This window comes from Stigmatopora argus, chromosome 7, assembly GCF_051989625.1.
Source record: "Stigmatopora argus isolate UIUO_Sarg chromosome 7, RoL_Sarg_1.0, whole genome shotgun sequence".
Taxonomy (NCBI): domain Eukaryota; kingdom Metazoa; phylum Chordata; class Actinopteri; order Syngnathiformes; family Syngnathidae; genus Stigmatopora; species Stigmatopora argus.
The window spans coordinates 17,490,383-17,512,756 of NC_135393.1; the positions used below are offsets into that span (position 1 = coordinate 17,490,383).

Sequence of the window (22,374 nt, forward strand, 5' to 3'; positions counted from 1 at the left end):
AGGGCGATTTTAAATACAGATACATCGAATATAACTGATTTCATAGTTAAGATTTTAAGGTTGTTATCTGTAGTACCACATTTTTCGGTAGTAGTAGTGCCACAAAAAAGGATATAGATTATAGATAAGATTATAAATTGCACTGGAGTTTACAGTTAAATTACATTTTGTAGGAAAATGTATTTCTGTCATGTATCACTTTATAAAAAATATAATAATGACAGTAACAAACAACCAGTGGCGGGCCGTCAGGGCCTTCAAGGCCTTCACTGCTGGCCTAAGAAATATCTGAATCATATATTATATGATATTAATATGTATGTAATAATTCCAAATTGTCTGTTAGCTTCCTTTCATTGCTTTCCCCCCTGGTTGCACTGCTTCCAGATGTGTGTTTTCATATTGAAGCATTTAACCAATCACATTTCAGCCATTATTTGTAGCCAGGGTCAGAAATGTGCCTCAAGGCCTTCACAATCAGTTCTGCAGGCTCTGCTGCATTAAACAAGCATTGATAAGACTGTTGCTTTAACCAATCAGATTTCGAGTTGGCAACACCACAATGCCTTCTTGCAGGCGTAGGGATACGTCATCGCTTTCACCATCTATGATTGGCTAGTGATTAGCCAGAGCTACCAAACTGTATCTGGAGCAGCTGCACAAACAAATATATTGTTGTGTTGATTTAAAGCCATTTTCAAGACGGACTATGCCAGAAATCCGACAAGACTTTCAGCATTAGCTTCAATGGCGATAGAAAAGAAGGAAGAAAGAAAGGAGGATGGATATTGTGTACAGTTAAAAAAGATTTTTGGTGAGTAAAATATGGCTATATTCCAAATTTAGGAATATAGCCATATTTTACTCACCAAAAATCCTTGAACAATTGAAATATTATTTAGGAATCCTAAATAATATTTCAATTGTGGGCCCTTTTCTGATATCTTTCCAAAAATTCCCTTCCAGTTGACTCTTCTTATACGAATCCTTATTTACCGAACACGTGTAACTTGTGTTCCGTCTGTTTTGTTACTTAAACTTCTGTCCGTACCGACAAGAAAGCCAGGAAGTAAACACGTCTTGCCATCCCAAGGCATCGCACTCAGCCGGGAAGGCGTTCTGTTACTTTCCCACTCATTGACAGGTTGAACGTGCGCTCGCACATGAACGGCATTGAATTAAAGGCGCGTGTGTGTATTTGGGCACGTAATTGCAAATTCCGTAACAAGTTCCTCCGGAACACCTGTTAAATTCTAATGCCGGGGTTGTCGGGGCAGATGTGATTTTAAATTTCAATGTTTGGTTGGAAGTTACCGTCAGAGGTGATCAAAGTGGTGATCGCAACAGGAGCACAAGGCGGGGGAGACGCAGCGCTCATTTGAAAACAGGCCAGAGTGGCGGCTTTGAACACTTCGCTCATCCTGCGGTGGGAGGTGGGGGGGGGGGGGTCTTATTATTATCAGGGTGCACGTGTGGGTAGGATGAGGGAATTGCAAGAGAAGAATAACATCCATTGTGAGTTGCAGGTCCGTCCGAGTAAAGTAGACTATGTTGAACAGATGCTTTTGGCACATGGTGGATCTACCGAGGGAATCGGTTGAACCTTGAAGGCCTCGCAAGGATACCAATGTGAAGTTTAATCTAAATTTGGGGGGGAACTAAACTTTTAAATGACTCCAGTAAGTATGTAAAGCAAGGGTGTCAGACTCGGGTTGGTTCGCGGGCCGCTTTAACGTCAACTTGATTTCACGTGGGCCGGACCATTTTAGATATGATATTTAGATTTTTTTAAATATATAAATGGATTAAAAGAACTGGATTAAAATCCCTGAATATTCAGTTTTTTTATAGATCTAAAATAATGTTTATTTTAGCTTTTTTAAATATATTTTTAGATTTTACAAAATGATTTTTGAACTAAAAACACAGAAAAAATGGATTAAAAATGACAATTATTGATTTAAAAGGGGAAAATCAGGAAATTTAATATACATCTATACTCTTCATTTTAATTTAATCCTAAAATAGAAAGTTGGCACAAAAAAAAAAATTAAGTACATAAAAATGTGAAAATCCACGCTGAAATTCGTAAACGGAAGACAGGGGAGTGGATTCTGCTTACGAATTCAGCGTAAATTTTCAATTTTCACAATTTTATGTACTTAAATTTAAAAAATATATATTAATAAAAAATGTGAATTCGCGATAATCGAGCGAAGACCGTATCGTAGATTGCCCGAACTTTCTCGTGATTTTTCCCTTACGTCTGTGTTTAGTTCTTTGGGTGCAACTAACATCACACAATGGCTGCATTAGAGCTGTATTTTTGGTGTGTAATTATTATTTGCTCCATTCTTAGAGGCCTGAGTAATTTTTAATTTACACACTTAGATTTCTTGTGCAAGCGTTTATTGGGTTGTTACGTATCTATAGTACAGAGCCCTCTGTCTCTTGATTGATTGTGTGATTTTAATTTTAAAGTATGAGAATAACTGACCCTAATAACCAGAAATACTTTTTTAGCATAGAAATTTGTATAAATTCTCCGCGTATCAGCGGCTCATTAAATCAGGGTTTCCTTCGAGTCTTAAAAGTCTCAAAATCTTAAGGCTGACAACCTTGACAGATAGTGTCTATACTTGATTAGACATTTAATTTTGAGTCCTGAAACCGAGAGTTCTACCCCTAGTGGTTTCTAACCTTCCCTTGTGGATTTCCCAAGTCCTGCAAGGGTTTTATCCGAGTCCTCCGATGTCTCCCATAACGCCAAAAGACGAAAACATCTTTCCCTGTCATTGGCACTGCAACCGGAACATTTCTGTTTGACTCGTCAATGAACAAAAGAGCAGCACTTTTGTAGTTTTGCGCCTGCCTGGCTGGCTGGCTGTCAGTCAGCCCAGTGCAGTGATTAAAGAGCTACATTACAGTGTAATCCGTAGCAGACCTCAGGCAGACTTTCTGGAAGCTTCACCAGACTACATGAGTGATAATGTGCTCATCCTGTGGGCAGTCATTCAACTGCTGGATGCTCTCCCATCAAGTGCGCAACATTGCTTTATTTGCTTTTAGGAACTTGTACTTATTGCTTGTGGTCTTCTTCAACTTTTCTTTTTGTTTGGCCATGCCGCTTGCATTCACAAGTTGCTGCGAGTGACATTTCCATTGAGGAGGAAGTTTACTTTCAAGGAAACTTATTTTACTCACTAGCCGCCAAATGGATTGGACGTCTATCCCCAACAACGGCACCCCGTGCCTTCGCTTCTAAGCACCCGTGACATTGCCGTTTTTAATCTAATCTCTCTGACACTAATTACCAGCCGGATTAATATGCGTTGAGATGTTTTCTCTTGTTTTGAATGTGGCCGTTTACCATCTGCTGCACTCTTTTAGCCTCCCTATCATTATGTCTCTCTCCAAAGAACATGTTTAATTTAAATGTAATCCACTCTCCATCATATATAGTACCTCGACATACGAGTAATTTGAGATACGAGTAACATTTCGGGTAAATATTTATCTTGAGATACGAGACAGATTTTGATATGCGAGCAGACAGTGGACACGAGAGGCTGCTCATAAGAACATCGTGGGCGCTGTCTTTCCCGCCGCAACTCCCTCGTGTAATGTCTCTGGTCGCAACTCCCTCTTTGTAATGTCTCTGCGAGCACTGGGCGGAGCGTTGCATTTTTTCTGTGTTTTTTTCATGTTAGTCATTGCGAATGGCGAGGCGATCGCTAATACGACTTATAAATACTACTCGTTGGCAAGTGGTCGTGCGTTGTGAGGACATTTGTGTGCATCATTTTCGGAATATTTTGAAGGGAATACAAAAGCAAACTACCATCGATAGGTTGCATCTGAAAGTCAGGGTGGAGGCGGGGCCAATAGAGCCAACCGAGGAGAAGAAAGGTATCAAAATTTTAAACAAGATTAGAATGAAGTTTAGTGTAAGGTTAGATTAAAATTTGTTTTTGAGTGTGTCTGCATCGTAATCCAAGTTCTTTTAAATTTGTTTATGTTATGTTACGAGCGCGTTGCCGTGCAAAAAGTCTGATTTTAGTACTATTAAACACATTTTAGTAGTATTAAACCACTACTTATTTGTTACTTTGTTAATAGATGGCAACTTAGAACAAATAAGAATGTTTTTCCAATCCAATATCCTGTTTTTGTTTTTTTGGGAACAAATTAATTTGTTTTTAGTTCATTTCAATGGGAAACATTCGTTTGAGTTACAAGAAAATCGACATACGAGCTCAGTCCCGCAACGAATTAAGCTTGTATCTCGAGGTACCACTGTATGTACACAATTTAGAAGCGTAAATGGAAGATAGCAGTGTCGGCGCCCGAGATCTGATGTCAAGGTAAAATTTCTCCGGGATTTAAACTTTGTATTCCGACTCATCACACGATAATGTCAACGATTCTCAACTACAATTCTCCATTGATGTCATTGCTTTTAATTATTCTGATTGCACCATTTTTACAGTAACAGATCCGTGCGAGTGTCAATCATAGATTTTTCTCATCTGCATCATTTTGTCCCTTTTCTGTGCCAGCATTTTTTTAACCTCTTTAAATAAATAGCATTATAGCTGTAGCCGAGCCACGCCGTTTCTAATGACACAAACTTGATGCTGTTTTTTTTTACCGTCTCGACCGCTCTCATTAGACGAGAATCCCGGCCCGTTCACACAGCCCAGCTCATTAACGAGGCACGGCCATTTGCCGCCTCGGCGTCATGGCGCTTCTTTAAGCACATACGCGCTGGGGTCAAACAGACGGCGTGGGTGGGAGGACTCAGGGCTATATGTGCACGCACGTAAATATATACGTACGCCGCTTACCTTCTACTTGTTTCTTTCTCACTGTCCTTCTGTAAAGTCCCTCTCCACAGCGGTTATCACACATACTCATGCATATATGCACACGCTTATTCTTTGAAGAAGCACCCGCTCGCATACCAAGTGTAACTGTTGGCCTGGTGGGGGGGCCTTCACCTCGCAGCCCCCCTGTTTTGAAAGCTATGACCCCGCCCCCAAAACAGTTTTTTTTTTACATGCTCAGCGCGTTGGCATCAAATCCCTTGCGTTACAGTACAGAATTCATATGTATTTTTTATACTTATTTTTGGGTTTATTGACGTTTTACAAGAATTTTCACATATTCAAACCTTGTCTGTTGGGGGTCTTTACCCCGCAGACCCTCTTTTAAATGGTATGACCCCGCCTCCAAACTATTTTTTTTTTAACATGCGCAGCTTTTTAGCATCATTTGCGTTACAGTACATATTTCATAAGTTCATACTTTCTTTTGGGGTTAATTGAGCTTTTACAAGAATTTTCACCTATTCAAACCTTGCCTGTGGGGGGCTTTACCCTGCAGACCCTCTTTTAAATGCTATGACCCCGCCTCCAAACTTTTTTTGTTTTAACATCCGCAGCTTTTTAGCATCATTTGCGTTACAGTACATATTTCATAAGTTCATACTTTCTTTTGGGGTTAATTTAGCTTTTACAAGAATTTTCACCTATTCAAACCTTGCCTGGTGGGGGGCTTTACCCCGCAGACCCTCTTTTAAATGCCATGACCCCGCCTCCAAACCAATTTTTTTTTACATGCGCAGCTTTTTACCATCATTTGCGTTACAGTACATAATTCATATGTATTTTTCATACTTATTTTGGGGTTTATTGAGCTTTTACAAGAATTTTCACCTATCTAAACCTTGCTTGGTGGGGGGGTCTTTACCCCGCAGACCCTCTTTTGAATGCTACGACCACGCCTCCAAACCAATTTTTTTTTAACATGCATTTTTAGCATCATTTGCGTTACAGTACAGAATTCATATGTATTTTTCATACTTTCTTTTGGGGTTTATTGAGCTTTTACAAGAATTTTCACCTATTTAAACCTTGCCTAGTGGGGGGGTCTTTACCCCGCGGACCCCTTTTTTGAAGGCTACGACCCCGCCCCCAAAACATATAATTTTACATGCACAGCTTGTTGGCCTCAAGTCCCTTGCGTTACATTTATATGTATTTTTCCATACTTTCTTTTGGGGTCTATTTAACTTTTACAAACAGTTGTTGTACTGGTCGTATTTTTTTCACCGATTCCTGAAATGAAATTAAATTGCTTATTTTTGGAGATTAATTTTGATTTCTTAAATTGTGAATTGATAAAGAAGGAAAAAAAAACGTTATACTATTACAAGAAGGCCTTTTAAGATATTTATGATGGTTTATCACTTTATGATAGTGATTGTCAATCACGAAAAATTTGCTGGCAATTTCAAAGGAAAAGTGCGAGTGACGACAGCCAATCAAAGTCCACCTTTTCTTTCTCCTCTTCCATTCGCTGAACAAATTAAGCAAACCAGCAAAATAACCAAACATGACGCTGACCTTCTAAAAAATGACTCAGATTCTCTTCCTGGCCGACCACTTGTTTTGGCCACGATTTTTGTTGTCGTCTAGCTAAACGTGGCCTGGTTTGAGTCCCCCACGCCAAACTGTTCTTCCTCTCAAGTCGAGCCAATCCCCCCCCAAATGTCTATTGACTCCCTGCATCTCGATAGCCCCTCCCCATCATAGCTGGAGTGTAATTAACAGTGATCAGATTTGTTTTGTGGCATAAATGGCGCACGTGTAGAACATTAGGCCTGGCAAGTCTCATTCCGCATTCAGCTCAAGGGCTCGGCAACAGACGGGTCACGGGCTTCTGGGAGAGTCATTGCGAGCCCCCCGCTCCATATGGTCGAGCCTCGGCAGCAAGGCCCACGAGTGCCAGACAAGTTCCCCCAAGAACCTAATCGTGTTCGGTAATTACCAAGACTGGCTTTTTTATTTATTTATTTTTTTCTCCCCTTTTTTCCCCCTTTTTTTCCCCATCTCCCCCTTCCTTTTTCACCCCCTCATCCCACGTTTCTGTTTACTGTCTTGTTCTCAGCACCTGCTTGCTCTTTTCTCCTTCGCGCTTCCTCCGAAATCTATTTTTTTTCTTCATAATGATGACATCATCATTATGTGGTCTTTACGTCTAAACTCTACTTGAACCGGAAAGTCGATATAAGGAGTGCAATGTATTTTTAGAATAAAAAAAAGGATTGGTCTCTGTTGTACACTTATATGTACTAGTGCAAGGAAATTGGATTAAAAACTCGCCTCAGATGCATAGAATGATTATTGAATGGGCTTTTATGGCGCTAATTTTCATTGGTTATCCCAATTTTTATCACTTTTGATAGTATCCCAGTTCCACTGGTAAACCAAATTTGAAAGAAATTATTTGAATCTTCAATGTCGGAAGTAAATATGTTTACAAATCGGGACAAGAGTACAAATAATTAGTGGCAGTTTTGATTTAAAAGTCCCAAATTGAATGCCATCTGTCTCTTTTAAAGTTCTCATTTTTTAAAAATGACTTCCCATTTCAACCGTTTGAAATGAATATATTTTGTACAATTATTGCTATCATCAAGCCGTTATTTAGTTGAGTAATTTTTGTTTTATTTTATCTTGGTCGTGATTTTTTTTCTTCTGATGAGTATTTTAGTATGGTGCCATATTACTTTTACTTCTTTTATTTATTTACTTATTAAACAATACAGAATTATCAACAATAATTGCCTGAAAAATAAACATTAGCAAAATAAATTTTATTATTCATCCAACTCATTATTAGTATAAACAATTGACCGTCCTAGTTGATTAATCTCCATTTTTTTCTATGCAGTTTGTTGATTAATCTGCTAAAATAAAGTTCTTTCTTTACTCTTTTATTACAGTCATTTTAGCATTAAATGTGAATAAGAACCGACAAAAATGACAAAATTTGGGCAATGAAAATACTATGTAGTAAGTGTTTTCCAAAGCAAAATCAAATGTCAATATATTTTTCTTTAATAACTACCGCATTTTCACGACTATAAGGCGCACTGAAAAGTCTTAACTTTTCTCCAAAATAGACAGGGCACCTTATAATCCAGTGTGCTTTATATATGGATTTAAAAAAAAATGTGTCATTCATTGAGGGTGCGCCTTATAATGCAGTGCGCCTTATAGTCGTGAAAATACGGTAGTAACATTTTATGGATTATTGCACTGTAAAAACACTCCTAAATTGCTTACTAAGGCCACTGTTAAAAAAAAAAAACTTGACAGTGTGAAAGTGATAAATAATTGTAGAAGATAGGCCAGTATGGCGAGCGTCCATTAAATTAGGCCCTAGATAATTTGGCCGAGCCCCCTTTTCGACAGGGTAATTTAATCAAATAAAAAAAATGAACGAATTCTTGCTAGCTAATAATTTATCATCCAGCTCACCTCCCTTTTTTTGCTCAAAGTTGATTAGCCCAGCAGTTAATAAGGTCGCGCCCAGATGCCAGATTTCTGATAATGCTATCACAACCTCGTCGGTGAGGAGGAAAAGGTGATGACATGGTTTTCTGTTGGCTTCAATTTGATGAGCTAAGTGTCGAAAGCAGCAGGTGTGGTTGGGTTTTTTTCTCCCAGATTTTACGCCTTTTTGTCACAAGCTTTTAAAAACGGTGTCAAGATGTCGGCAAATGCATAAAAGTTCCAATTTTACAACTTAGGTTCAATGTCAGCACATTTTGAATCATTTATCGCCATCCAAATGTTCGATATTTAATCTATTTTGGCCTAACGAGTCACAAAATTCGGTAATAATCAGGTGGCAAAAGCCGCTTTTCTGGTAAATTGGAGGGAAAAAAAACAGAAAGCGAGTCCATTCAAATGTTTTATTTGTTGTGACTCAATAGAAAACTACAAATAAATTGTTATTTCCGTTTTATGAAAACTATAAAAAGCCTCATGTAAGCCGATGTTCCATTATCGGTTGTTTTTTGAAACGCAAGTTGGATATAAAATAAGGCCATCATTTGTTTCCCTTTCGTACACTGACTCAGATTTTTTTTTCTTATGTTCTGCAAAAACATTTGACTAGACTTTGAAATTGTGGTCTATGAAATGAAATCAATATTATTGCAGATCAACATCACATAACTTTGAACCTCAAACGTTTGAGGTTGAAGTTTTTATAGCATCGCGCTAACCATTACTCAGTCCCATATTTGAACTGATATTTGGGGTTTTGGCAAAAAAGACATGATGGATGTTCCACGAAATAACAACCACATGATCAAAACTCATGTGAAATTTGCCGACTTAACATTAATATATCGTGTCGCCGGTAGACTTTGCCGATCAAACGAAGTTCTTGCAGCAGCACGCAAAGCATCTTGGGATAGAACTAGGATAGGAGTGGGGGATCCTCCAAATTGTGACGGTAGCTGGAAAGGTGGTTGCGTTTCAAGGTTGGATTTAGAGAATGATAAAATTGCGATTACCGCATTTTCTCGCGTATAAGCCGTATTTGTAACCGAAAAAAAATGATGACTGAATGAAGGATACGGCTTATATGTGCACAAATTAGACGAAACGTCATAGCGCAAGACAATGTGGGCGATACGGTCATTGATTTTAAAATAAAATGGTCCGGCCCACATAAAATCAAGTTGACGTTAAAGCGGCCCGTGAACCAACTCGAGTCTGACACCCTTGCTTTACCCTCACCATCTAAACGTGATATTCAGGGCGTATTGGAACCAGGAAATTCCCGAGCAAGCGTTTGGTTCACCTCGGGCATTCCGACAATAGGACCCTTCACCCCATATTTCCTGTCAGGCGGCGGCAGGTGGTTCGGGGCCTTCACAAATCGCCGTCTCGGGCCGCGAGGACGGCGCGTGTGCGAGGAGCTTAGGTGCCGGCACCTCCCGAAAATAAGCGCTTGGGCGTCAGATCAAAGCCGAGAAGCGACAAGAAGTCAGCGGTGTGTTGAGAGTCATGTGATTCATTAGACGCTTCCTGGGCCAAGCTTCTGGTCCTTAACATACACACACGCACACCCACAGCCAAAGGCACACCACCTTCTGTGATCAGGGGCGGCGTGTGCTAGCGGTTTCACGCATGCCTTGGGCCCAGGCACTGGCTGATTTACCGCTTCAGCGGGACATTATGAAGAGCGAGACAAGCTTTTGATCTTCTGGCCGTTCCTACTCTTTAAGTTTGGCAGCTTTTCTAGATGGCCTCACTCAACTAAAGCTGGCCCGAAGAGACGTTGTTTGATTTCTACCACTGTCCTCATTAAAGCTTCAGCGGGAGGGCCTCTGTTCTTCTTCCTTAAACACGTAATGCAATTATTTTGCACGGAATACTTTAATAGTATTGATGTCATTCACTTTGCCTCGGGACACGCTCGGACATGATGGAACGTTGTTGTTGTTGTTTCCGACCAATTATCATTACGTTGTTGATTTTGATTATGTTTGCTTCAACGTATTGTTGATCGTCAATCTTTGAACGGAATGGATGTTATGATAGTTAGTGATCGATGGATGCATTGGATGATTTCTAAAAATGTCCTGCTTTACTTCTTGTCAATGGAGATGGGTTTTACTAGATGCCATATGTTTTTAATACGAAGAAAAAATTGCGTGTCGTCAAAAATAATGTCCGCAAAGTGATTACGATGGCGCTAAGTACCGCTCAAAGCCGCAATTACGCTAGCTAAGTTGAGTAGATCAATTATACTCCATTTCACTTCATTTTCGTATAATTGTACGGACAAAGGACTTGGACTAAAACTACCATTAACCTGTTTTTTGGGATGTATATCAAGCGGAGAGGAACTATTTTTACTGAGTACAGTATTAATAGTATTTACATGTTTATTTATATATATATTTCTATACACATTATATTTAGATAATAATACATTACAGTCTTTTGATATGCTTATTGCTGTAATATTTATACACGTTCTGTTAATTGTACTTGTGTACTTGTATTTTTGTATAGGCACGAAAACATGTATTGTGGTAGTCATAGTTTATCACAAATTCACTTCTTCGTGATTTTTTTCTGCTATTAATTTTATTTTAAAAACGTATTTATTTATTTAAGTTAATAAATATGTGAAAATCCACGCTGAAACTTGCTACTCTTGCTCAGCACTGAAGAAATGCTAGTTATAATAAGGGTGACCCTACTTTGCGATTTTTCAATGATCACGGCCATGTTTAGTCTACATTAACTGCGATATTCGAGGGATTACTGTACTTTTCATCTCAGATTGTTTTAATTTAATTCATTTTTAAAGATCGGAATGGCTGAAAAAGATCGGAAAATACATTTTTTTGTTTAAAAAATTGCCGATGATCGACGTCGAATCCATTTTCACTGGTTAGGCTGAAAAAACAAGAAAAAAACATGCTTTTGTCTGTGACTAATGTACTTAATACGAAGTTGTATTTTTCATCAAATAATGTAAGGCCAAAGAAAATGCTTTTAGTTACATACCAAGTGGCTTCCATAGAGCAACTTTTCAAATGTTTTTGTTCACACCAGTGTTTGGATACAATGTCCAACCTTGAACAAAGCGAGCTGAATTGCTAAAATCCTAAAGAAGCTTTTTTTGCTAACTCAACTCTCTCCTTGAGAGACGCAGAGGAAAGGTGAAGAGAAGCGAGAAGATGTTTGTGAAATGTTTGTCTCTGGGCTCCCACACTCGGAATAGAAGATGTCCAAATGGTGCTTTCACGACCCGTTCACTTCAGCTTCCTCTTTTTTTGCGTGTTGTCGACATTAGCAGGTGCAATGTCAGGCCGTGCTCGACGGATGGAGACCGTGGCGCCGTCTTTTCTCTTTTCTTCGTCTTTCTGGAATGCCTCGGACATTTCATCACTGCCAAAAAGTGTGTAGACGAGACAAAAATACTATTCTTTCAAAGTGCCTGGTTTATTTTTCTCTTTTTGCTACTGAACCAAGAGCGGGATTAGCTTCCAATTATCTAACAAATATGTACATACTCTAAAACAAGGGTGTCAGACTCGGGTTGGTTCGCGGGCCGCCTTAACGTCAACTTGATTTCACGTGGGCCCGACCATTTTAGATATAATATTTAGATTTTTTTTAATAAATGGATTAAAAACCCTGAATATTCAGTTTTTATAGATCTAAAACAATGTTTATTTGAGCTTTTTTAAATATATTTTTAGATTTTACAAAATGATTTTGGAACTAAAAACACAGAAAAAATGGATTAAAAAATTACAATAATTGATTTAAAAGGGGGAAAATCTGGAAATTTAATATACATCTATACTATTCATTTTAATTTGATCCTAAAGCTGTCAGTGAGCATAGTATAATGAGTACCGTATTTTCACGACTATAAGGCGCACCGCATTATAAGGCGCACCTTCAATTAATGACACATTTTAATTGTTTTTCCATATATAAAGCACACTAATAATTCGTTAATATCCTTAGAAATGGCCTCGATTTCTGATGATGTAATCGGTTTGGGGGCATATGTACTTTAAATGACTCGTGTTTATGTGTTTCTAATTATTATTCTTAAATGCATTCTGATCACACAGAGTGAGATTTTTTTTTTTCCCCTGCCGGCCATTGGTTTTCCGCGTGGCGGGTCGGGCCAATTGGCACGCTTGGCTTCAAGAATATGCAGATCAATCTGCTAATTAGTTGCACGCATCCATTAAGGCCGAGTTAAAACGCATACGGTCGAACGCGGCGGCGTAACCGCGCCCCGCGGGTCACCGGAGTCGGCCTGGCGAGCGTGGCGCGGGTTCCCGCTCGCTGACGCCTCCGGAGTCCGTTTTGAATCCGCCAACCGCCGCCAGAAGTGGAATTAATGAACTGCCATCTTATCTAACGTGCTTCCTCTTTTGCACTCCGCAACCCACTCCAGCTCAAGGACCACCACGTTTAGGCATCCTGGATTTTATATTTTATTTATTTATTTATTTTCCGTTTTTACGCCCGCCATCTGGTCAGGGCTCCGGGGCTCCGCGGGGCGCCTTTTCCATCCTTTCCCTTTTCCTATTCATATTCCGCTAGCATATTGTCTCCTCTGCTTTATGTATTTATTTATTTATATATAAATATAGTGTTTTTTTCCACAGCGCTATTTTGATGTCGGTCTAGCGAGCAAAAACTGCAGCGCGCCGAGCTCCCCGCTAATCGGTTGTCCTATCAAGTGTAACCTGGAGGCCCCTCGTAGAGCAATTAGAGCGACCTCCCTGCCCACCTCTTGTAATGAAGCCCAGCACATTCTGGAATCTGTAGCCCCTTTAGTCTCCCCTAATGGGACATCATTATTGTCAAAGAAACAATGTAAATGGAAATGAACATACTCATTAGCCAGTCGCAGAGAAAAACCTTTGCCGTTGTCTTTCACACACTTACACACACACACATAAACATACACGCACACACACACACACACTCGAGTTGAACTTTCTCCCTTCAGCTTAGTGAGCCTTCTGCCCCAGCATGCTCTTATTCCTCTGGTAGCCTGTTTGTTTTTTTTGTTTTTTTTTCCCAAGCATCTGTGTGTACCAAAGTCAGCAATGTGGGCTTTTTTTCTTTAGTCAAGGTGAAGTGGGAGTGGGATTATTCTTTTTTTTTTTTTCTTCTTGTCGGTATTCACTCGGTATCCGCGCCACGGATGTTACCGTGTTTTCACGACTATAAGGCGCACTTAAAAGTCTTAAATTTTCTCCAAAATAGACAGGGCGCCTTATAATCCAGTGCGCTTTATATATGGACCAATACTAAAATTATGCTCCAAAGTGGCGGCCCGGGGGCCAAATCTGGCCCGCCGCATCATTTTGTGTGGCCCGGGAAAGTAAATCATGAGTGCCGACTTTCTGTTTTAGGATCAAATTAAAATGAAGAGTATAGATGGATATTAAATTTCCTGATTTTCCCCCCTTTTAAATTAATAATTGTCATTTTTTAATCATTTTTTTGTGTGTTTTTAGTTCAAAAATCATTTTGTAAAATCTAAAAATATATAAAAAATGGTGCATCCTTTGTGTGTGTAAAAAACTGAAATAGCACTCGTTACTGACACTGCGCCTTTAAATGCGATGCGCCATATAGTGGTGAAAATACGGTAATTTTTACGCGATTACGCGCTCGACCTCAGCGACTCTTTGGGTTTATGTCTCCCAGGGTGCACCTGTGCAGCGATCCCGGTCCTTGTCTCCGGCCGCCGGCGGAGAGCGTTATCGGGAGGGCCAGAAGGGAGCGCCCCGAAGGATTCCGGACCTCCAAGACTTGCTTCAATCGAAGGTAAAGTTGGAGGAAAATGGGAGGTATTTTGTCGAAAACTGACACCGTGGTAAAGACATTGGAAGGGCATTTGAAATTGGATGTCAATTGCCGAGTTAACGACATTTTTTGCAGTTGAACTCATTAGCGGCGCTTATTTACCTCATTAACTCATCGACGTCCAATCCATTTGGACCGTGAAAGGTCGGCACTGAATGAAGGCTGCTAAGTGTCCCTGTTAAAATGGATTGGGCGTCTTGTCCTGTTCCTTCACAGCCAATCTTTCGAGTTTAAATTTACATTTTCACTAATATTGACCATTATAAGGATCCTTTCTATTTTAATTTTAAAGGCCGACGACAGTTATCGTGTTTCACATCAATTTAAATTATAAAGTTATCGTGTTTCACTGCTATTATTATATATGGATTTGGGGAAATTTAGCATAGGCCACATTTGTTTACTAATTGTTAACATTGTTTTGGTTGGATTATTTTTTTTTATTGATTAAAGCGGCTCTAAAAAAGGTTAACGTTTGAGAAAATATCAAATCATAAATGATTGGAAAACGGCCAAAAAGCCATAAGGAATATTTGCCTTTCAAAAGTCAATGCTACGATAAACATACTTCCGATGCTCACTGTGATCATTTATTCTTCTGCGGTCAAAATCCCTCTGGCGTATTCGCAGCCAGTCAGAAATGGCATTAACCTTTTCACCCACACCGCTACAATTAAGTAGATAAAAAAAAAAAAACACTTTACATTGACTTCTTTGATTTCAGCAACATGTTAACATAGCCATCCCACCACCCACACAGTTTCGTTCACCTCTATTTAAGGCATTGATCAAAATGGTGACATTTTAAAAATTCAAAGTCTTTGACGAATGTTGCATCATTGACTATTTTCAAGAAGTGACTTTGACTTCATCGGGGTGTTTTAGAGTCGCTTAAACTGGAGAGCGATGGCCCAATTTGGCTTTGTTGGATTACAGCTATCAGCCACTGCAAGGTAGGAATCTCCGCTGTAACTGTCACCGTCTCAAAAGATTCAATTGCCATTCCTCCCTGACCTCCAAATACAAGTGTAGTATGTTTTCAGAAATGGGATCAAATGAAGGTCAATTTATTTTATTCCTAGCAAACATTCACCAAAATATGATATGGCATCTCTTCTGTATAAAAGTTATAACCCTACTTACCATGAAACCAATATTTTTAGTCTGTGCAATAATTTGGGGGTGTGCAAAATCTTAGATTGTGTAATATTTTCAAATCTACCGTGCCCGGATGTGTTTTTATAATTTAATATTACTTATTTATGTTTTTACTGGGAAAAACGCACTGTGTGGAGTAGCACCACCAATTTTGTTATGCGCCATAATGACCATAAAGGTTTTTGATTTGACTTTTGATTGAACCCTACACACCGTAAAAGCAAGCAAGCAAATCTTTAAAAAAATAAAATGAATAAAATCCCCCTTTTTAATAATTCACTGAAAAACAACGAAAACATAGCTTCCACCTACTGGCGATTATGCGGTAGTGCATCCCTTGCCTATCATAAAATTCACAATGAAGCAGACCATTGTTGAAAAAATACCCCGAAAAATACCCCTTTTTAATAATTCGCTCTAAAACAATGGAGACATAGCTTCCACCTACTGGTGATTGTGTTGTAGTGCATCTCTTGCCCATCATAAAATTCACAATGAAGCAGACCATAGTTGAAAAAATACAAAAAAATCCCCCTTTTTAATAATTTGCTGAAAAACAACGTAAACATAGCTTCCGCCTACTGGCGATTGTGCGGTAGTGCATCTCTTGCCCATCATAAAATTCACAATGAAGCAGACCATTGTTGTACCCAATAGAAGAGACCAATTGACAGTGTTTTAAAACATATATACAAGCCTTGGGTTGTTTATTTTTTAATTTTTATTAGGCAGTTTGTCTCATTTCAGGGCAATTAAGCTTGGTAAAGTGAGTTTTCCCTTCCTTAGTTAACCCGAGACACACCCCGGAGCGCTCCTCCGCTTCACCTCTCTTTATCCTTTTGCCCGTCTTTTGGGTTGACCGGCGAGTAAGTGATTAAGCAGAGGTCACCTCCCTTTAGAACACAGTCCCGGGAACGTATTAGGCATCATTTTCTTGTCAGATCTGAAGTGTCTGACTTAATATCACTGGCAGGCACCTCGGCGGACGGCGATGCTCGGCGTGGATTCAGACGACACGCTTGACTGTCTTGGTTAATGGTGCCATTTACGTATCTGCCGCTTGAGGAGCGTTTGGCCGAGGAATGCGCAGGGGAGGAAAAACTGACAAGTCAAATGCAGGCCTGACTACGTTTATTAGTGCTTGGAGTGGACGTGTGTTTGGGCTATGTGTCGGGTTAGTCTTGGGGTTTGTTTGCTTTAGTTCAACTGGATCGGATGCGTTTCTATGGCTTTAATAGAATAAAAACTCTTGTTTATTGACTTGGGTATAAACTCACTCAGTTGTATTGTCGTCAATAGCAGCCAATTTAGTTTAGGAAATGGCGCTAAAGCTGTTTGAATGGTCGCAAAGTTATTGTTGACTATTATTAGTTCCTTTGTTATGCTTTTCTATTGACGTCAATGGACGCCAATGAATGAAATATGTTGTTTGTTTTAGTTTTGAAGAGTTTTTGAAGAGTAAGGTCTAAAACTGTGAAAGAAACAAAAAATACTTGGATATAAACTCACTCAGTTCTATTGTCGTCAACAGCAGAAAATTTACCGTATTTTCACAACTATAAGGCGCACCGCATTATAAGGCGCACCCTCAATGAATGACACATTTTAATTTTTTTTCCATATATAAAGCACACTGGATTATAAGGCGCCCTTTCTATTTTGGAGAAAATTTAAGACTTTTAAGGGCGCCTTATAGTCGTGAAAATACGGTAATTTAGGAAATGGCGCTAAAGCTGTTTGAATGGTCGCAAGGTTGTTGTTGTCTATTCTTAGTTCCTTTGTTATGGTTTTCTATTGCTGTCAATGGAGGCCAATGAATGAAATATGTTGTTCGTTTTAGTTTTGAAGAGAAAGGTCGAAAAGAAAAACTATGAAAGATTATTAGTCGATGCATTAAGACACGTGTCAAAGTGGCGGCCTGGGGGCCAAATCTGGCCCGCCGCATCATTTTGTGTGGCCCGGGAAAGTAAATCATGAGTGCCGACTTTCTGTTTTAGGATGAAATTCAAATGAAGAGTATAGATGTATATTAAATTTCCTGATTTTCCCCTTTTAAATCAATAATTGTAATTTTTTAATCCTTTTTTTCTGTGTTTTTAGTTTAAAAATCATTTTGTAAAATCTAAAAATATATTTAAAAAAAGCTAAAATAAACATTGTTTTAGATCTATAAAAAACTGAATATTCAGGGCTTTTTATCCAGTTCTTTTAATCCATTTATTTAAAAAATCTAAATATTATATCTAAAATGGTCCACTCGAAATCAAGTTGACGTTAAAGCGGCCCTTGCATTAAGACATCAAATCATCAAATTTGTGCCAATAAAATTCCACAATTCTGCAGCCAATCCCTAATAAAGTTCACCCGTTCTAGCACACCTTCCGCGACAGATTATCTATTCATCAATCCAATTTGAGCCCAATTCAATTTCAATTTTCCAGGCCAACTTCTATCCCTAACCGGCCTACTTTTGTCCCGGAGCCTGTATGTTTATCTCCAATTCTTCACGCATCACCATGGCGACTTTTTGAAAATCACCATCCATCCAAACCAGACCCCCCACTCATCACTCCGCCCCTTGCGTCCACTCGCCGCCAATCTTTCCGACACCACAACACCCTTCAAATTGTGCTCGCCCGTCCGCGCCATCGCCACGAACCGACCGTCCTCGCCGTCCCGCGCCGACGGCATACCCGTTGCCTCGTAATTATTTTTAAGCTCGACAACACCCCACGCCACGGGCCACGTATCGATCGTTCCCTCGGCCAGGGGCCCCATCGGCGCCCTGGGGAAGTGCCGGAAGAAGCCCTCGGAATCCATGATGTGGCTAATGCCCTGCCACTTGCTCCGCCCCCCTCCCCCGCCCGCCAACCCCCTTCCACCAGTTAGTAGAACTGTCCTAACCCCGCACCCTTTCATTAGCGCCTTGTTTTGAGAGGTTGCGGCGGCCTGCTTGAAGGGGCAGAGGATGTCTCGCAGATGTCCTCTGCGAATCATGGGCGCTGGGGGAAAAATCCATACTTGTCATTGGCGGTCTCCGTGCGGGTGCGCTGTCCGCGGCGTGTGCCGTGTGAGCGCTCGCTCTCCCCATTCTCTTTGTCCTTGTTAATAATAACAGGGCTGAGGGCTCGCATTTCCCTCTCTGCAGGGCAGCCGTGTCATATCAGCAGTAAACAAGCTCCTTCCCTTCAGAAAGACAACTCTCCCAAGCCCTGGCCACTCGAGCAGAAAGCCAGACATTCTCTCTCTTTCTCTCTTTCTCTCTTTCGCTTTCTTCTCCTTCTAATTTCTCTGTTTTGGGCCAGATGCTGCTCTCTCTCTCGCTCGCCCCATCCGCCAAAAGTGTTTTCTCGCTCGCCCTCGCTGTTAAGGTCAGAGAAACGGGAGGAGGCGGGCAGGGCCTCTTCTGACAAGAAAAAAAAAATCCATACGCCATCTCCTCCTCCCTAGTCCTTTCTCTCTATCTCTTTTTTTTTTGTATCCTTCCGTGTTTTAATAGCCGTCGACGAGAGCTACCGTATTTTGCCGTTTAATATACCCGGGTATATTAAATGATTTTTGCTTTTTTTTGAGCCTCCCGTTTGTGCGCCATTTAATATACCCCTGCCGTTTAATATATATACGGGTATATTAAACGGCAACTCCGCTTTTTTGGCAAGATTTGTATGGTGTTCATGGCGGCATAAATATAGATACTTCATTAAAATTCCAAGTCAGACTTTATTCAGCAGTAAGTAGTTTTAACCTGAGCAGTAAGTAGTTTTAGTCTGTAGAACGTTGATGCACCCCGTCATGGCATAAAGAGTGCGTAGTGGATCGTACCTTCCCGTTTGTGCGCCATTTAATATACCCCTGCCGTTTAATATACAATATAATATATAGTCTATTAAATGGTGGGGGTATATTAAACAGCAAAATATGGTGGGTGCAGTCCCCCCCCCTTCTTATCAGAGCTGATCTTTGAATAGAAAAAGTGAAAAATGAATCAAAACAGTTCATCTTTTCTGTCTAAACTGGAGATTTTACTTGATGACTGCTTGAAATAAAAAATATTTTTCATTAGCTTTAGAGCGGTTTTGTCCCCAAGTTGCATTGACTTAACTCCACGTCTCAATGTTGATTTAATTTTAATAAATTGTCACTCTTTGCAGATCGAAGAGAATGAAGAACTGAGGAGTGCTCACGACCGAAGACGCCAACGCCTTTTATTGGTGCAGACGAACTACAAGGCCGTCAAAGACCAGCTGAAAGCAGCCAAGAAAGAAAACAGAATGTGCGTATAATGTTTTTTATTTTGATCAACTCGTGGCGGGAGATGGCCCATCCATTTGGACTGGGAGAGCTGGCAGTGAATCAACACGATTTGTTTTAATTGATGACAATAGACGTCCAATATTGGCCTTCTACTTCAAATGGATTGGCAGTGGTAGAAAAATGGGAAAATTTGTTTTTATTTGAACTCAAATGTATTCATTAGTCCACTAAAATGGCTTCACGGATAAAAATTAACACTAAAATATTCAATTAAATAGTGTTTTATTAAGTACACTTGAAAACGAAAATCGCAATAATGATGCGGCGGGCCAGATTTGGCCCCCGGGCCTCCACTTTGACACATGCCTTAATACTTTACTCTTACTGTTAACCAACCACTCCCTCTTCTACGATTGGAGTTTGTCGAAACTTAAAGTGTACTTTGTAGTGATACGTTCATACAAATTCCCCTTTTTTTCACAATTTACAGCAATTTAAAGTATAGTCATTTTGAGACATTTCTTGCCAAACTCACACTCCAACATCTCTCATTAGAATGTGAGAACCAGAGGCTGGAGGTGTCTGGTCCTGCAGGGTGCAAGGTGCGTTGCGGATCAAAGAGAGCGGGGCCACTTCCTGCTATCTTCGCTCTTCGCCAGTAACCACAGGCCTCCCCGTTTTTTTTCTCCCCTTTAACAAAGTGTCAAAATATCATTAATAAGCGGCTATTGTTATCTCCGTTCATTCGGCGAGGCTGTTTAAAAATGCATGTGTGAGTGCACACGGGTGGCGGCTCCAACGGGCGCCGAGCGCGGACCCTCGTCAGATGTTTTCTCTCCGGGTTAATTAAAGACAACAGCGGTGCAACGCGAGCCCGTGAGAAAGTGCGGCGAGGGCGCTAGGCTCACGACAGCTCGCCGCGGTTAGAATAAAAAAGGCAAACGCCATCAGACAAGGCGGCCAACTCATCGCCGATAGACGTCCGATCCGTTACGAACAGAACAGACTGTGAAATTTTTCTGAAAATCAACGCTATCTATCGGAGAAAATCCCTTAGCCAGACAAAATCTCGCTAAAATCCTTCGCCCGTCGTTGAACCCTCGACCGATCTTCGCCAAACCTTCCTGAAATCGGTTCTCATCAGAATTCAGACGGCACAATTATCTCAGAAATACCACGTGCGATGATTTTTCTTAAGATTTTCTCTTCAAAGTAACACATTTGTACTCCCTATTAAAACCATGAATATGGAGGTGAAAATTGTGAATCAAGGTGCGGCTTATACGAGAGAAATTGTCAAATTCAAAGATTTTAAAGCAATTTTAAGGGTACGGCTTAGACGCGGAGGCGGCTAATATGCGAGAAAATACGGTAATAAATTGAAAATGCTCATTGAGTCCACTTTTCGGACAAAAGCTGATCCATTACGGAACCAAACGGACTGAAAATGTTCTGCAAATCAACGCTCGCTACGGGAGAAAATCCCCTAGTCAGACAAAATCTCGCTAAAATCCTTCGCCCGCCGTCGACCAATCTTTGCCAAACCTTTCTAAAATCAGTAATCTCATCAGAATTCAGACGGCGTGCCGTCCATCAGTCCCATTGAAACCTCCCCGCCGTTCAACATTACCCGGATAGAGAAAAGATAAACAGATAAAACGCTAAACAAAATGTATTTTGACGTCTATGACTGAAATTCAAGAAAAAAAATTGCGCCACCATCTTACCTAGGGATGACAAACTAGACCGCTACAGACACACTTCCTGGTTGTACTGCTCACATGACTTCCTTTTTGAATTTGTCTACGTGCAGACAATTTAGGAATGTCCAATCCAGCAATCGATTTATACATTATCTCATAAATACCACATGCGATGATTTTTCTTAATATTTTACCTTCAAAGTAACACATTTGTACTCCCTAAAAAATATGGAGGTGAAAATTGTGAATCAAGGTGCGGCTTATACGAGAGAAATTGTCAAATTGAAAGATTTTAAAGCTATTTTAACGGTATAGCTTAGACGCGGAGGCGGCTAATATGCCAGAAAATACGGTAATAAATTGAAAATGCTCATTAAGTGCACTTTTATGACAAAAGACGATCCATAAGGGAACCGAACGGACTGAAAATTTTCTGCAAAACAACGTTCGCTATGGTAGAAAATCCCTATAGCCAGACAAAATCTCGCTAAAATCCTTCGCCCGTCATCGAACCCTCGACCGATCTTCGCCAAACCTTCCTGAAATCGGTTCTCTCATCTGAATGCAGATGGCACGCCGTCCATCAGTCCCGCTGAAACCCAGATATTCTGATATTTTTTTACTACAAAACGGCACGTTCAAGAGGGGGGAAAAGCCGACTTCCTGTTTATATTGGAGATGGGAAAAAGTTTTTTAATCATACTGGGTGAGATGGGGGGGGGGGTGCGCAAATAAAATTAAAGGTTATTAAAGCATCCGTACTCTGATCAAAGCTGCGCCCATAAACAGATTCCCCCTGAATCAGAGCAATTAGCCGCAGCGGCGTGGAAAAGTTCTCTCCGTTTCCCCCTGCTTAATAATGGAAACTAGGATACCGTTGGGGGGAAGCAGTCAGGCCTGAAGACGATCGCTCTCTCATGGCTCGGTCGGTCGGTGTTCAACAGCTTTTAGGAGCACTCCAAACAAATTAAAATGTATAAAGCTTTACTGTGACTTAATAAAGCAGCGCACGCTCACCTTTCTTGGAAAGGCAT

General features: G+C 40.3%; 1 protein-coding gene across 1 annotated transcript in view; it reads left to right on the forward strand.

Annotated features, from left to right (window-relative positions):
* Positions 1-22,374, forward strand: part of cntln (centlein, centrosomal protein) — a 111,471-nt gene that overhangs the window by 19,213 nt on the left and 69,884 nt on the right. The window contains exons 10-11 of the mRNA XM_077604773.1: positions 14,067-14,186; positions 19,535-19,656. Coding sequence (XP_077460899.1) covers positions 14,067-14,186; positions 19,535-19,656 — 242 coding nt within the window. The remainder of the gene's footprint in view (positions 1-14,066; positions 14,187-19,534; positions 19,657-22,374) is intronic.